Raw genomic sequence first — 14,609 nt, 5'->3', positions numbered from 1 at the left:
TTTTTTGCATTATATAATTAATTACATGATAGTATGTCAGATGCATGTAAAGAGTACCATACATACTACCAGACTTGGTAAGATAATTTCAATAAAATCCTGATTTTATTATTTTTTATTATTTATTTATTATAGTCTGCTGTTGCTATTAGATTTCTTTCTTTTCTGATATCAGCAGTTCCTTTGATCTTCTGTGCTTGGTTTCCTGCCTTACTAATACACCTCCCACTTTTCTTTTTTTGTCACACTCACATCCCTGAGATTTTAAAAAATCAGAGCATTTGTGCCTTATGTGTTATAACTCATTAATCTCTTTGTTATTACACAGGCAGTTTCCTTTAAAAAAAAAATCAGGATTAAAAACAAAGGGGAAAGTATGGGGCTACAATTTGGATTTGAATTTTATTTTTTCATTTTAGTGTGACATGAAAAAACTAGAATTGTACACTTGGCAAAAGCACACTTGGAGAAATCCTGACTCTCTATCCTATGTGTTTTGTTCTATCTCCTGTCATTCTCTAGTTTTATGATGCATTGTGCTACAATGGAAAGAGGGCTGGATTTTGCAGTCAAAGAAGTTTGATGCCAATATTGGCTTTGATGCTTACCTTACTATTTACAACACTTTGGGAAAGTCTCTAAAGTCCATCCTATAATGCTATTTACAGTTATCTTTGCAAGAAACTTCTAATTCATGAGGCCACAATGTAGATTCTGGAAAAGTATCGACCTTTTTGGCTATATATAATCTACCTAACCATGGGCAAAGGACATGCTTCTATTTATCCAGTTCTTCAATACAATCCTTCTAAATGCTATAATCAATTAATGCCCAGATATTTTATGTAATATTACAGTAAAGGGTGTTTCTATCACTTTTTGTTGGCTCTTCAGAATAGTCTTTAGAAACATAGATAATTTCTGGCTAAAATAGATTTGATGTGTAATTAATCTTCATTTTTTCATTTGCTCTCTACTAAAGTCCCTTACCAGAGTTTCTAAAGATTAATAGAGGGCTACCATAGCAGCAGTGTGGGTCTTTGAAATTCCTACAAAGTTTCAGAAATAACACGATCTTCCTAGGGGCAGCACAATTATAAGTTTGAAATTCATCCCAAGAAAGGGTCAAAAGCCAGGAAGTATCTGCCATCATCCCTAGTAATCAATAAAAAAAATGAATTTTAGAATTATGAATAATGTGAGTTGACTGAGTTTTCTGGGTTTACATAGTACATGAAGTAAAGTACATTATCTGGTAATGCAGCACTAGTTTATGGTGCTAATGACCTTCAAAAGGCAAGAATTTACTTACTATTTAGTTTTAAATGATTTGAAGAGAGCAGATGAGTTTTCAAGGGAATTATTCTTGGAATATTGCCCCATGGATACAAAATATTCATGAAAAGCTAGAATCAGTACTCATAATTTTAAGAAGATACATCACATTTTGATGCCCATTTTCAACAAATAGGTCTACCACCATCTACCATAAATATAGTTATTTATGTGTGATCAAAGGACCAATATTAAAGAGAATAAAAATAAACACAACCTGTAGAGCTTCATAAGTAGTCATTTGCTTAACTTTATTTTATTTTGTAAAATCTCTTTTGTGTAGAGTTGACCTTCAAATCTTTTTTTGAGTCTTTTTTGTGAGTTACTAATATAATTGAAGGTTCCTCTCATACTTTTTGAAGGAAGAATCTAGTGGACATATTAAACGTATATCGAATTGGCAGAGTTCATGAAACAGTGGAATTTCAGAGCAAGCTTGGCAATGTGCAGTCCTTACTACATGGAACACCTGGAAGAAATATTGTTGGAATTCTTTCCCGGTAATAATACTCTATCTTTATTTCATCCAAAATTTTCTATAGTCCAAACTTAGAATGATTATATTAATTCTATTATGTGAGCAATTTTTTAGTTTAAGTTGTACCCTAATCTCCTTCCCCTCATAATTAACTTGAACTATATCAAGATTTATTTGCTTTGTATTTTTTTTAAAAATTGTTTGTCTATGAACTACAGTTCTTTTTATTTTGGCAAGGCAGTTGGAGTTAAATGACTTGCCCAGGGTCACACAGCCAAGTAGTGTTAAATATAAGACAAGATTTGAATTCAGATCTTCCTGACTCCAGAGATGGTCATATATATATATATAATTATTTTTCAAAAAACATACAAAGATAATTTTCAGGATTCACACTTGCAAAACCTTGTCTTGCAAATTTTTCTCCCTCCCTCTTCTGTTATGGGCCAGAACTCTGAACTTGAAAGAAAGGATTCTTACAAGGTACTAAGTCAGTGGAATTGATAGAGACAATAGTTATCTAATTTAACATGGTTCAGTATGATTGATTTAATCCTACAAGGAGATATTATGGGCCAGAACTTGAAACAAGGTACTAAGTGAAATTGAAGAGACAATGGTTAAATATAGTTTAGCATTGATTTAATCCTATAATATAATGGTTTCCTAGTGATATAATGATTGATTTGTACTCAATGTACAGCATATAAGCAAGAAGCTCTCAGGGCCAGAAAAGACAAGTACACTAGAAGCTCTTGGAGGCTGAGACAGATTCATTTCGTCTTCCTCCTTTGTGGTAGCTGCAGGCTGAAGCACAAACCTTTGGATTTGGAAAGGCTCAGAGGGCAGAGAAAGAGGCAAGAGCTCAAGCTCTCAGAACCAAGGAGAGAGGAAAGCCTCTAAGAAAACTAGAGGAGCCCTTAAGTTAAGGAGATAGGACTTTGAAGGAGACAAAATATTTGGAATGCCTGGCTCTACTCATGTGGTGATCACTGAACTGAAGTGAAGGCTGCTCCTAGAGACCCCAAGAAAACCTCAACAGAGAACATTACATTTTAGAGAGAATATTACATTTTGGCATCCAAACGTGGTATTGACATGATCCTGATTTCAGTGGAAAAGCCTCTGATCCTGATTTCAGTGGAAAAGTCTCTCTGATCCAGAAATTAGGATAAGTACAAGAAGGAAACTTTGTAAAGGGCTAAACTAGTGCTTCAGCTGAAATGGGACAGATGTTTAGAAAACAGCCTTCTTTTCCAATTCAAGGAAAATGTGTAGAGAGCATTGTCAGACTTATGAAAAAACAAGGTTTGATTATAATTTGGGAGTAGATCATTGAACTTTTAGAAACTGTACAGTACACATCTCCTTGGTTCTCTAAGGAAAAAAAATTTAATCCAGATGAGTGGAAATTAGTAGAAGAGCAACTATGTCAATACTACAATGAAAATGGACCTGACTCAATTTTCAAAGAAACACTTTATACATATAATTTAATACAACTGGCTTTAGGAAATTATATAAGTTATAGAATAAGAAAAAGAAGAAAGAGCAAGAGAGGGAGGATCCAGACAAACTAGGTGAAAAGGATGAAGAATCAGGTAAGAATGGAGTTAAGTACACTTCTGAGTGTAGTGCTTCACAGCAAAGAAGCCATTAGGGCATTCCCCATCCCCTGACCTACTTCCCTCAATTAACCCTTCATGGATAGAGGGAGAAGGAGGAGGAAAGGCAGTAACACAATCAGCACCAGTTATGAAGTAGCCTATGACAAGATTGCAGGAGGCATTGGTTAAGAATAAGAAAGAAGGACAGGATTTATCTGATTTAAAAATAAATGCATACCCTATGATTGAAGAGCTTGACTCTTCAGGTCAACAGTGGAGAAAATACACTTCTTTTGATCTGTAAAAAATTAAGGATTTGAAAAAGGGTTGCATTCTTTATAGGACTGTATCATCTTATGTTAAGATGTTACTAGAGAATTTGGCTTATGAAATCTTAACTCCTAATGATTGGAAATTCATAGCAAGGACATGTTTAGGACATGTCACAAGAACAATTGGAGAAAATGCAGCTACAAGAATAATGATCAGACAACTGGCTAAGGAAAATGCTAATGAGGTTTGCAGAAGAATTATATGGGGACTACACAAAGATGCTACTTTAGAGGAGATCATAAGATGCTGTGCCACAGTAGGTACAAGTGCTTATTATACCAAGACTATGATGAACATGGGAAGATAGGGTCCCTCTTGGCAAGGGACTTCTAGAGAGATTCACCAATGCTTTCAATGTGGAAAAATAGGACATCTGAGAGCTCAATGTAGGTATAGAGAAGACAGGGTGAGAGAAAACCTAAAACCCTATGTACAAAATGCCACAAGGGTTTCCACTGGGCCTCAGAATGTAGATTGACCCAGGGAAATGAGAGACAGGGTCCAGCTCCAAGATATCAAACAAAAGACATTTGGGGCATGATGGCAGCTGAGGTTACACCTTTAGAAGTTCAGGACTCTAATTTGGAAATATGCTCAAAAAGTTATCAAACTGTGCATAACCTTTGATTCAGCAGTGCTACTACTGGGCTTGTATCTCAAAGAGATCTTGAAGAAAGGAAAGGGATCTGTATGTGCAAGAATGTTTGTGGCAGCCCTCTTTGTAGTGGCCAGAAACTGGAAACCGAGTGGATGCCCCTCAATTGGAGAATGGCTGAATAAATTGTGATATATGAATATTATGGAATATTATTGTTCTGTAAGAAATGACCAACAGGATGATTTCAGAAAGACCTGGAGAGACTTACATGAACTGAAACTGAGTGAAATGAGCAGGACCAAGAGATTATTAAATACTTCAACAACAATACTATATGATGATCAATTCTGATGGATGTGGCCATATTCAACAATGAGATGAACCAAATCAATTCCAATAGAGCAGTAATGAACTGAACTAGCTACACCCAGCGAAAGAACTCTGGGAGATGATTATAAACCACTACACAGAATTCCCAATCCCTTTATTTTTGTCTGCCTGCATTTTTTATTTCCTTCACAGGCTAATTGTACACTATTTCAAAGTCTGATTCTTTTTGTACAGCAAAACAACTGTTTGGACATGTATACATATATTGTATTTAATTTATACTTTAACACATTTAATATGTATTGGTCATTCTGCCATGGCAGGAGGGGGAAGGAGGGGAAAAATTGGAACAAAAGGTTTGGCAATTGTCAATACTGTAAAATTACCCATGCATATATCTGGTAAATAAAAACTATAATTTAAAAAAAAAAGAATCTGGTAGCCAGCCATTGGATGGAATTTTTGGTTCTTGTACAAAATTTTGCCAATAAGACAAAGATTTTAAAAAATTGAATTATCATTTATAGTTAGCAAACCTGTCCTTGAAATAAAGGGGGAAGCTTTTTAGTCATATTTGTATATCTCTAGAATCTAGTGCTATGTATAGCATGTAATAAATGCCTAATAAATATAGATTGAACTGTTTGACCAAAAAAAAAAGTAGTTTAGGTCTCTGATGTCATCAATCAACCAAAAAGCAATCACATGGCAGAAAGGGATTACATGATCAATTAGTCAAAAAGCAATCAGATAGCAGAAAGGGATTACAATTGGAAAGAATACAGGCTTTTTAACCCAACAGAAAGGCAATGTCCAGTGCAAGCAGCTCCAATGTAATTGTCAGGTGATGTGGAGAGAAAGTGGTAAAATAGAAGAGACCAGACAGATTAATTGCTTGGGAGAAAGGGTTTGCTTATATCTCTACAGATGGAGAAGGAATCATATGGGTGCCAACGAGCACCTGGAGAGAGACAGAAAAAGAGAAAAACCTGGAAACAAAGGAGAAGATCTAAAAAAAAATCTGACACTGAAAGAACATGACTGATAATGAGATTGTTAAAGCACTTTAAAACCAGCAGGAATCATTGGATTCCCTGAGATGAAAAATTATTGATAAGATTATTGCAGGACTTCAAAACTTGCAGGAATCATTGGATTCCTGGCACATGAACTAATGGACAATAAATTCCTTTTGGACTATTTCTAAGACTTATGGACATGTATAATTCCTCATGTTGATTCATGTTATTTGTCACATTTCTACTAGTCTGTGTTACTATGTGCTTATGTAATTTATGTAATTATGCATAAATCCTCCCATATTGAGGGATTTATGTATACCCGTTTTAAGAGTGAGACCCTTCAGAAACCCTCTAATCTGATTTGATTCCAATTTCCTTTGGTGTTTTCATCTCCCTTTCTGAGACGTCAGGGACAGCATGATCACCTCCTTTTATGGTGTTTTCACCCCTTTTTTGAGCATCAGGGAAGGTGTAAATCACCTTCTTTTTGGGGGTTCTCACCTCCTTGAGAAGTCAGGGAGGTCAAGACCACCTATGTTCTAAAACAAAAGAAAGCATGAGATGTTATGGGCCACAACTCTGAACTTGAAACAAAGGATTCTTACAAAGTACTAAATCAGTCGAATTGATAGAGATAATAGTTATCTAATTTAGCATGGTTCAGTATGATTGATTTAATCCTACAAGGAGGTATTATGGGCCAGAACTTGAAACAAGGTACTAAGTGAAATTGAAGAGACAATGGTAAATATAGTTTAGCATTGATTTAAATCCTATAACATAATGGTTTTCTAGTGATATAATGATAGATTTTTACTCAATATACAGCATATAAGCAAGAAGCTCTCAGGACCAGAAAAGACAAGTGCACTAGAAGCTCTTGAAGGCTGAGACAGATTCATTCGGTCTTCCTCCTTTGTGGTGGCTGCAGGCTGAAGCACAAACCTTTGGATTTGGAAAGATTTAGGGGGCAGAAAAGGAGGCAGAAGCTCAAGGTCTCAGAACCAAGAAGAGAGGTAGGCTTCTAAGAAAACTGAGCCTCAAGTGAAGGAGATAGGACTTTGAAGGAGACAATAAAAGATTTGGACTTTAATACTTGGCTCTACTCATGTGGTAATTACTGAACTGAAATGAAGGCTGCTCCCAGAGACCCCAAGAAAATCTCAACAGAAAACATTACATTTTAGAGAGAGAATATTACACTCTTCACCTCCTCTGGACAGTAAGTAATCCAACATAAGTTTTAAACAGGTGCAATTCTTCCACACATATTTCTGCACTTATCATGCTGTGCAAGAAAAATCAGGTCAAAAGGGAAAAAATGAGAAAGAAAGAAAAAAAAAAGCAAGCAAAGAACAACAAAGATAAAAATACTATATTGTGATTCACACTTAGTCCCTACAGTCTCTCTGGGTGCAGATGGTTCTCTCCATCACAAGACCACTGGAACTGGCCTGAATCACTTTCTGTCACAGTTGATAGTCACATAATCTTGTTATTGTGTACAATGTTCTCTTGGTTCTAGTCACCTTACTCAACATCAGTTCATGTAAGTCTTTTCAGGCTTTTCTGAAATCATCTTGCTGATCATTTTAATATTATTATTATATTCCATTATTTAAGTTGAAGATGTAATATATTTTCTTCGCATATATATAACTATGACATTCTTTCTTTGTATAGAGGATTGCTATTACCTAAAAGATTAGTTGAAGATCATGGAATAGAAAGAACAGATTTTGGAAATCTTGGTAGTGGAATATATTTCAGCGATTCTCTCAGGTCAGTACAGTATTCTCATTTATGCTTCTCTCTCATTATCAGTGAATAATTGAGTACTTTTTTTTCTGTGTTGTTTGTAAAATTTCCTCCCAAGTAACAAATGTACTGAATATGACTTTAAGTCTTTGTGTTTTGGGGTCTTTGGAGTGTGTGTGTGTGTGTGTGTGTGTGTGTGTGTGTGTGTGTGTGCCTGTGTCCATGCCTGTGTCCATGCCTGTGTCCATGCCTGTATCCATACCTGCTCTAGTATAGGTACCTGTTTGGAGGAATGCTGTATCATTCTCTTTTACTCTAGATGGAAGAGTCCAGACTGCCACAGTCTTGACTCTATCATGGATCATTACAGAATCTTTTACCTGCTCAGTTTTTCTAATCTAGACTACTTCACTCCTCCTTAGGCAGATTGGTAGTCTTTACACTGAGTTTCACATCCTGATGTTGGCCTTAGTACAGAAAATCTTTAGCTTGAGTCCCCTACAGCTCAGAAATTTTATACACAATTCCTCAGCCTCAGCCTCCCCAGCAATAAGGACTACAAGTAGGTACAACAAGTCTTGTTTATGTCTTTTGTTTTCATAGATTTAGGGGGATTGGATTTTCAATAATCTTAATTTACTATTAGATTATTTACCATTGTACATGTATTATATACATAATCAGACTAAAAGGAAAAGCTATTTTTCCTTTATATGCCTACTTAGATTTATCTTTTTATAAACTAATTGGTTGGCAATTGGGGTAGGAGGAAATGTAGTCCAATTTACTCAGCTCCCCCAAATCAATTTTTCTCACGATAATTAAGTCAGTTTTTTTAATAGGTAAACTACCAATGAGATTATAGCTTTTTTAACTAAGAAAAACTAATTAATCATGATTAATTAAAATTAATTTATTATAAAAATTTTCAGCAATAAAAGAAACCAATCCCTTGTGAACTTTCTCTTATTCTTTCCTTTATTTCTATTTTGAGCTATATTTACTGGTTAACTGGTTATTATTGGTTGGAAATAAGAATGTATTAGGTTTCAATTATAGCAAAGACCTCTGTTGTTTCATAAATGTCATTTAAAAAGTTGGTGTAATCTGGTGCTTTTGGATTTTTTCTCCCAGTGTAGCTTCTTGAAAAGTTCTATATGCTACAAGTTCAAACTCTACTCCTTAGTTTTGCTATAAAGAGTAAATATACCTCAAAAATAAAAAAATAAAAATAAAAAAGGAAGGAAGGAAGAAGAAAACAGCAATTTGCTTGGATTTCATAAATTTTTAATAAATATTTTTTACTAATATAACCATTGATAAGATGTTTACATTTTTATAATGCTCTTAAAGGCATACATAATGGCATGTATTTTTTTTTACATATAGTACAGGCAATAAATATTCACAACCAAATAAAACAAATGGCACTAGATTCCTAGTTGTTTGTGATGTTGCCCTTGGATGCTGCATGAATTTGCTTAAGCGAGATTTCTCATTAACTGAACCACCACCAGGTTATGACAGTGTGCATGGAATTCGGAGAACAGAACAAATCATCTCAGACTTTGAGGTATTTATACTTTGATGCATTCAGGAGATCCACTGAATATTTTTAAAAGGGTCTTTAATTATTCTAGCTCCTTGAATCAAATATGTTGATGTTGAAATTGAAACAATGAAACAAACATGTATCAACTGTTCATGACAAAAGAACACTCTCCTAGGCCTTGGGTTGGAAAGAGTTTCTTAAAAGGTATTTCTCATACTATCTTCTTCATATCTTCAGATTTTTTTTTCTATCACAACACATTTATGAAATCCACATCATCATAGGTTGACTATACTAACAGCTTATACATTTATATTCACATATATATAGATATAGATATAGATATATATACACACACACACATATCTGTAATAAGGAAACATCTGCTACTGCAATTTTTTCCAATGATTTATTAAAGATTTCATTTTACTTGTCCTAGGATGATGAATTTGTTGTATATAACACCAGTCAAGTTAAAATGAAATACCTTGTTAAATTTTGTATGAGTGGAGACCAAATAAAGGACTTTGGTCCTTGTGCAAATTCTGAGTTGGAGGAAAATAGAGCTGAGCTTTTCAATGATAATTCACAACTTAAAGGTAAGAGTCTCTAAGGAATTCATTCATTTTTCAATACATTTACAAAGTGCCTATGTTTGATAATATTTGCAGAAATTTTACCCCAAATCTTAGCCCAAAGTCTCTTCATTTGATAAAGAAAATCTAGAGTCTCAAATGCAATGAAGTGCTAGCTTCAGCTATTCAACTATGCTGGGAAGTTTATATAATCATATATATATATGTACATATATATATATAAGTTTATATAATCATATATATATGTACATATATATATATATATATATATATATACATACACACACACACACACACACACACACACACACACACACAGAATATTTATGTAATCTTAGTGAAAGACTATGTCTCCTTTAGGCCCAGCCTAGCTACATTCAGAGATTTGGAACACTCAGAGGTTGGCCACTTGGTGATAAAATTTTGGGGCAATGGAGACCCATAAAATAAAGAAACTTTAAAATGGCCCTCAACTTTATGTGTCCTTTTTTCCCCCCTTCTCCAGAGAGAATAGCAGTATGAGGAAATGGGGAAGAGGGATGGTAAAAATCATAATTTTTAGATTGTTTATAAACCTTGATTATTGGTACTTTATTAAAAAAAAAAATCTTTAGTGGCAGCTAGGTGGCACAGTGGGTCTCAGACACTTAACACATCCTAGCTATGTGACCCTGGGCAAGTCTTAATGCCAGTTGCTTCAGCAAAAAAGAAAAAAAAAAATCTTAATTCAAAGACCAAAAAGTAAATACTACTGGAAGAACTGAATTATACCAATCTTGATATTCTCATTATAAATAAAATGAGAAGACAAGAAAGTCGTTATAGGGAAGATAGAAAAAGCACTGAAGAGAATAAAGTTGGAAAAAGTAGGAGGATTAGAGTAAGTATAGTAGAGGAGGTGGAGGGAACACATAAAGTGTGTGAGAAGCATGTCAGACCTGATTTCCAAAAAGGGCAACTAATTATGAATGTAATGGAACACTGTTGTGCTATGAGAAATGATGAGAAGGCAGTTTTCAAAACAAACCAAAAAAAAAAACCTTGAAAGACCTACATGAACTGATGCTGAAGGAAATGAGGAAAATCAGAAGAACCTTGTACATCGTAACAGCAATATTGTGCAATGATCAGCTTAACTATTCTCAACTAAAAAAATGATTCAAGACAACTCCAAAAAATTCATGATGCAGAGTGATATCTACATCCAGAGAAAGAACTATGGAATCTGAATGCAAATTGAAGCATACTATCTTCATTTTTGTTGTTGTTATTGTTGGGTTTTGTGGCTTTTCTCTTTTGTTCTGTTAATTATTTTACAACATGACTAATATGGAAATGTGGAAATATGTTTACATGATTGCACATGTATAACCTAAATCAGATTGCTTACCATGTTGGGGATAGGAATTGCAGAGGAGGAAGGGAGAAAAAGATGTGAAGCCCTAAATCTTATTTTAAAAAATGAATGGTGAAAACTATCCGTATATGTAATTAGAAAAAAAAAACTAATTAACAAAGAAAAAAATAGATAAAATGAAGGGGTTAAAAAAAGGACAACCAAGAGAACATTCATTACTATTAAGTCACATGCATACTTTCCAATAAGAATACAGTTTTTATGAGATTCATATACACATCACTGGGGAAATTCTTGAGTACATTAGAAAGGAATATTCAGGCTTTTTGCAGATGATATTCTAAAGCATAACACGGTTGACTGAAAAATGAGAATACAGGATGCCTGTATTCTCATTTTTCAACTATTGAAAAGTATTTGATTCAGCAAAACAGCATGTTATCTTAAAAACTCTTCTCTGACAAGGTACATCCATGTATATGTCTAAATTATGCAAAATTTCTTAAAATGTATAATCAAAATTATATTATTTGCTGATGTTCTAACATTTATAGTAGTTAAGGCAAAACAAAGGAAGGCATATGCTTGCAAGGCTGGTTGCTTTTGTCATGAAGGAAAGACCCAGGGCCAACTTCAAGTTGAAAAAGGATTTCTTAGGGATATTGAGTTCCTCCATATAATTCTCTTTGCAGATGACATTGGGTTGATTGTGTCAAGCCTCATGGCTGAGATTCATAATCAGGAAAGAGTATGTCTTTACTACCTACCCAGGAAAAGCAAGTGAATGAAGACTATTATACAGTATAAAGTTAGCAGTTGAATTAGCAACTTGTAGAGTTCTTCTCCCAGTATTTGTAGATAGACGTTAAATTAGGCTCAAGTAGGAGGAAAATATATTAAATTAATTTTGGGCAATTAGAAAGTTACAAGTCTCTATTTAAACTTTTTCAGATACTAGTACTCTTCTGGTTGTGATATATAGCTACAGATCATGGGATACTATAATCTCCAATATATCTTTCCAAAGAATTTAAATTGTTACTCCAAAGGCCATGCAGAACCACCTAGAGGGCATGAACAAACTGTAAGACATAACATAGGATGTTGTTAAAGAGATTAATGAACTGAAAAGATGAGCTAGTCAAGTGGAAAGAGCAAGGTATAACTAATTATACGAGAAAGCTAATAAAGCCCCAGCATGATGAGCAAATCACTGGTGCTGAAATTGTAGGGGAAGGCAAACACAAATCATAGAGAATAGGCTGGCATGTTTGGATTATAAAGTATATTATTTGAGAAAGTATCCTCATTGATGAGATTGCAGATTTTTTTTTGAAAACTTCTTCTGATACTTCATGAAAACATAGAAATAATCAATAGAATGCAAGCTCTCACAATTTCTACAAAACAAAAAGCTTTATGTACTAGACAGATAACAAATCATATATCTGTTTTAGACAAGTTGGGAGAAGCTCATCATCAAGGTGGCCAACACATAATAAAGTTGTTCAACCCAACTTTGAGAAAGTAGCAGAACTGTAATCTGTATTAGTGGAAGGAGTATTAAATAACAGCACTCCAAAAACTAAAATATGATTTCCTTTATATCTACAGAGAACTTTCTCCTCCTTCTACTTAATAATTATGCTTAAAATCCTAGGAATAAGCATTTCATTTCTTTTTTCATGTTGTATTAGTTAGGTTACTGAAATTTAGTGCTAGCAGATTCTGAATTTCCTGTCTGGAAAAACGTTGGGCTATTTAAAAATCAATCAATCAAACATTTATCAGATATCTATTTTGTGCTAGGCATTCTGTAGAGCAATGAAGATAACAGATGTGTGGGACAATTTTATCCAAAATTAAACTCTCAGAACTATATCAAGGTATGGAATAAAAGCTTTATTCAGGATCTTGCGAGAGCCAGGCGGTCATCCAAATTCTGAGCAAAAGGGATGTTTTTGGAACCAAGAGAGAGCTGCTGCCCAATCCACTTGCAACTTTTATACAGAGCAACTCAAGAAAAAGCCCCAACCCACCCCCAGTACCCCTCATATACATTATGATTGGTTATATAGGTTGTGTTCCCTTATTAGGAACTGGAATGTTGACAGGTTATAAATCTTTCTTTCCCCCCTTTTTAAAAAGCTGAAACTTAGGCCTGCAGGCTTTACCTAATTTAGTCTATGGTTATGAGAGATCTTCACATCAGCTACTTGCACTCACAGTGATAAAAATGAAACATTCCCTACCCTCAAAGAGCTTACACACTGGGGAGGAAGGGAAGGTTGCCCAATGTGTGTGTGTGTGTGTGTGTGTGTGTGTGTGTGTGTGTGTACATGTATACTGAGTAAGTCCATAATGTCACATAGTTAAAAGAAGGGGAAGTCCTGGGCAATTGGGAGGAAAGGGTTTAGGAAGGTGAGGTTAAAGGTAGTGCTTAAACTGAGACTTGAAATAAAATTTTTGAAGCAAAAGTAAGGAGGTGAACAGTCCACTGAGAAAGGGAGAAGAAGTGGAGAGTGGAATAGCAGGAACAGCAATTTCCAGCTACTTGGACTAACCGAGAAAGTGTACAAGTAGGAAGCATGTTAATGCAGCTTGGTAGAGAAGTTGAGGTCAGGTACATGAAATGCATGAAATAGAAGTTTATATTTTATCCTAGAGAAAGACAAGAGGGAGCTTTCTGGAGTTTATTGAGTCATGGAGTGACAAGGTCAGATTTATATTTAATAAAAATAATTTTGGCAACTTCTTTTTGCAAGATAGATTGGAGCAGGAAGAGATTTGAGACAGAGAAACCAATTAGGAGGTCTTTCTAATAGTCCAAGGTCAAAGGCAAAGATGTCAGGCTTATATGGAAACAGATCCATTTTGTTTGTATATTGGCTTAGAAAACCACAAATTAACTTTATATTGTACTGTATTTTTATTTATTTTAAACATTTTTCAATTTTGCTTTAATCTGATTTGGTTCCCTTCAGAAGATTGTGGCCTATGAACTTCAAGACTTACACCTGTGAGAAAGGTATAGAGATAAAAAGTTGTGCTGAGGAACAAGTAACTGCAAGATTTGGCACCGGATTATATGTGTAGGGTGAGGAAAAAACTAAGAGGAAAAGCTTGTCAAAGAGGATGCAAAACAGGGAGATCAAAAAGTACATACCTTCAACAGAAACAAAATTTTAATTTATAGTGTGGGTTTGAAGGGAACAATAATAAGTTCTATTTAGAGAATGTTGCTTTTGAGACTGCTATGGGAACATTCAATTTAAAATGTCCAATAAGCAGTTGGTGCTACAGGAGTGAACCTCAGGAAGGAGACTCAGATTAAATATATAGATCTGGAAGTCTTCAGCAGAGAAGTGATAATATAACCTATGAGAGATGATGAAACCAGTAAATGAGAATGTGTAGAAAGAAAAGAAATAATGCACCATGTATACTTACATACACATATTTCTATGCAGATAAAGGATAAACATATCTACATACTTGCTTCTCACAAATATTCAAAAGTTTCTATAAACAATAATATTTGAAAGTTATTTACCATAATGAATTTAATAAGATAAGAATCAGTGATTTTATCAGCTAAGGAATTCTCTGTGAGCTGAGTATGATTTAGTGAATAAGTTAAGAG

At 34.4% G+C, this 14,609-nt stretch overlaps 1 protein-coding gene across 9 annotated transcripts in view; it reads left to right on the top strand.

Annotated features, from left to right (window-relative positions):
* PARP4 (poly(ADP-ribose) polymerase family member 4) overlaps positions 1 to 14,609 on the top strand; it is a 123,104-nt gene that overhangs the window by 26,615 nt on the left and 81,880 nt on the right. For all 9 annotated transcript variants that reach the window (XM_074303726.1, XM_074303723.1, XM_074303721.1 and 6 more), the window contains 4 exons: positions 1,698 to 1,835; positions 7,387 to 7,485; positions 8,851 to 9,034; positions 9,453 to 9,612. In XM_074303726.1, coding sequence (XP_074159827.1) covers positions 1,698 to 1,835; positions 7,387 to 7,485; positions 8,851 to 9,034; positions 9,453 to 9,612 — 581 coding nt within the window. The remainder of the gene's footprint in view (positions 1 to 1,697; positions 1,836 to 7,386; positions 7,486 to 8,850; positions 9,035 to 9,452; positions 9,613 to 14,609) is intronic.

The sequence above is a fragment of the Sminthopsis crassicaudata genome, chromosome 3 (assembly GCF_048593235.1).
Source record: "Sminthopsis crassicaudata isolate SCR6 chromosome 3, ASM4859323v1, whole genome shotgun sequence".
Classification (NCBI taxonomy): domain Eukaryota; kingdom Metazoa; phylum Chordata; class Mammalia; order Dasyuromorphia; family Dasyuridae; genus Sminthopsis; species Sminthopsis crassicaudata.
This window is presented reverse-complemented; position numbering and strand designations above follow the sequence as displayed.